This window comes from Anser anser (genome assembly GCF_964211835.1).
Source record: "Anser anser genome assembly, chromosome: 29".
NCBI classification, from domain to species: Eukaryota; Metazoa; Chordata; class Aves; order Anseriformes; family Anatidae; genus Anser; species Anser anser.
In genome coordinates, this window is record NC_139750.1 from 307735 (window position 1) to 310748 (window position 3014).

At 52.5% G+C, this 3014-nt stretch overlaps 1 protein-coding gene across 1 annotated transcript; it reads right to left on the minus strand.

The window, feature by feature from the left end:
* Window positions 1-1618: 1618 nt before the first annotated feature.
* LOC310887852 (olfactory receptor 14A16-like) lies at window positions 1619-3014 on the minus strand. Its single transcript, XM_083814030.1, has one exon. It carries the CDS (start codon window positions 2616-2618, stop codon window positions 1662-1664), a length of 957 nt encoding a protein of 318 aa, XP_083670156.1. The 5' UTR covers window positions 2619-3014; the 3' UTR covers window positions 1619-1661.

Below are 3014 nucleotides of genomic sequence, written 5' to 3' on the forward strand. Positions count from 1 at the left end.
TGTTGGCCAGCCAGGGGCTGGGACAGAAGTGACCTCACAGCCAGCATCCACAGGGCTATGAGGAGCTGTTGTACTCAGGAGGCCTCTTCCCAGCCCCCCCAGGAGCAGCAGTGGGTGCAGGGGATGCCCTGCAAAATCCCTCAGGTACTCTGCCTGCCAACCAGCTCGTGCTTCAGAAGGACTCCTACATGTCCAGGCTCACGTTTCTTCATACAGCCTTTAGCAACTCCAGCGCATCCTGAACGGAATGGCCGCCTCTGTGTGAAAAAGTGAATCAAGCACTGAATGTGCATTTTAGAGAAATGTTGAGAACTTTGCAGAAAATTATAGTAAAGGCTGAAAAAGGGACTGTACCGTCAAAAGTAAATGACCTTAGGAAACAATCTGTCCTGAAAGAATTGATGGCAACTCTAGGGAATGGCTTATGGAATTGGGCTCACTCAGATTCAGCCCCCACCCTCTTACCCCAAAAACCCTGCAGCCCCCCAGGCCAGCCCCACTCCCCAGCACAGCACAGCACCACAGTGTTGGCCCTGGGGCTCCTCAGGCAGTAACATTGCACACACACAGTGCCCTGCTCTGCTTCCAGGACACCCCATGTCCCACACAGTCTTGCCCCAGCCCACCATGTCTGGGCTGGCCTGAGCAGCCATTCCTGCAGCCCCTGCCCATGCTGCCCACAGCCCCCGAGCTGGCGGTGCTGCTCTGCAGAGCGAGGGGGCTGTGGTGCATGGGGCCGTGGGGGCACTCTGCAGGGCCGTGGGGGCACTCTGCAGGGCCGTGCTGGTCAGGCTGGGAAGGCAGAGGCAGCTGGTGGGGGGCACTGCCACTGACTGCCTCCCACACAAGTGGTTCTTTTGCCATGGAGGGTGCGCGCAGATAGCCGGCCTTCTTCAGAGTCAGAGACTCATGGAATAGTCTGAGCTGGAAGGGACCCACAAGGGTCATCAAGTCCAACTCATTTCCAATGTCAGGAGCTGTTTTTCACTATATCCAGTCTATGAAATTTCACCAGAGGTATAACAACCAGTTCATCAGACTGTTTTCCCTATGCCTGCTGTGTTTCCTGAAGCTGCAGAGATCTCCTTTGCCTGTTCCCTCCCAGATTTAGCACCTTATCTCTGGGTGGCTCCACCTGGGACATGCCCGTGCTCTATGGGCTGCACGCTCTACTGACTCCCTGGCACGCACTGTCCCTGCTGAACTCTTGACATCTCCTGGCAGCTCCTGCTTCCCTCCAGACAGACGCCTGCCTGCCATCAGCCCTCTCACATATTGTGGACAGAGGCAGGTGAATTCACCATCACTGCGGGTGCTGGCCAAAAACAGGGAACAGTCACAGGTGCACCCTGACAGAGCTGCTGTGCCAGGACCCTTCTCCTGCACACTGCCACGTGCCCCTGAAGCTCCATGACAGGTCTACAAGGAAGGGTGTCAGGCAAGTGAGTCAATGCATTGTCCTTTCTTTTATTAAAATACACAGAAAGCCTGACCCACCATTTTTACAACGACTTGGAGTCACATGAGACAGGTGCATACAACGTAAGAAGGTATGAACAATGATATTTCTTTGTGGGAAACACTATGAGAAGTAAAGCAAATTTAAAAAAAAAAAAAAAAGAAATAGAAACAAATAAAACCATTTCTGGGTCTTTATAAAGTTAACATACAGAAGACGGGCAGTTTATTCCTTCTGATAAAGCTCCAGTCATCACTTTCCACACTACATCCTTCAGCTCCTTGTTCCTCATGCTGTAGATGAGGGGGTTCACTGCTGGAGGCACCACCGAGTACAGAACTGCCAGCAAAAGATTCAGGGATGAGGAAGAGATGGAGGAAGGTTTTAGGTAGGCAAATAAGCCAGTGCAGAGAAACAGGGAGACCACGGCCAGGTGAGGGAGGCACATGGAAAAGGCTTTGTGCCGGCCCTGCTTGGAGGGGATCCTCAGCACAGCTCTGAAGACCTGCACGTAAGAAAGTACAAGGAAAACAAAACACCCAGATGCTAAACAGACACTAGCCACAATAAGCCCAACCTCTCTGAGGTAGGCATTTGAGCAGGAGAGCTTGAGGATCTGGGGGATTTCACAGAAGAACTGCTCCAGGGCATAGCCTTGGCAGAGGGGGAGGGAAAAGGTACTGGTAGTGTGCAGCACAGCATAGAGAAAGCCACTGCCCCAGGCAGCTGCTGCCATGTTGACACAAGTTCTGCTGGCCATTATTGTCCCATAGTGCAGGGGTTTGCAGATGGCAATGTGGCGGTCATAGGCCATGATGGTGAGAAGAGAAAACTCTGCTGAGATGAAAAATAAAAAGAAAAAAACCTGTGCAGCACATTCTGAGTAGGAGATGGCTGTGGTGTCCCAGAGGGAATTCGCCATGGCTTTGGGGACAGTGGTGGTAATAGTGCCCAGGTCAAGGAGGGCGAGGTTGAGGAGGAAGAAGTACATGGGGGTGTGGAGGCGGTGGTCGCAGACTATGGCTGTGAGGATGAGGCTGTTGCCCAGGAGGGCAGCCAGGTAGATGCCCAGGAAGAGCCCGAAGTGCAGGAGCTGCAGCTCGCGTGTGTCTGCGAATGGCAGGAGGAGGAACTCTGTGGGGAAGGTGCTGTTGGACATTTGCTGCCTCGGGGCATGCAGACCTGCTGTAGGAGAAGAAAAAAGTGAGAAGTTAGGCAGACTTCTCTGAGCAAAACCCAGTTCTCCTTCAGAGATATTACTATTCCCTGTTGAATGAAGAATGAGTCATCTCATTCAACAACCCTCCCAAGTGAATGACAGCGTGCCTGACAGTGTAGAATGGAGTTTGGGCACATTGTTCACCAGCAGTCCAGTTCAGAACAGAAGCTTACACCCATCTGCATCCTAGACAAAGAGAGTAGGAGAACCACACACACGAGGAGAAATAAGAGAGAATACCACAATGCTCCAACCAGCTGACAGGGGGAAAATCAGATGGGCACGCAGTGAAGCCTTCACTCTACCAAGCTTGCATGCTGCCTAGAGAAGTGACAC

Coding starts and splice junctions, on each gene's coding strand:
- LOC310887852 (XM_083814030.1), bottom strand. CDS start 2,618: ATGTCCAACAGCACCTTCCCCACAGAGTTCCTCCTCCTGCCATTCGCA.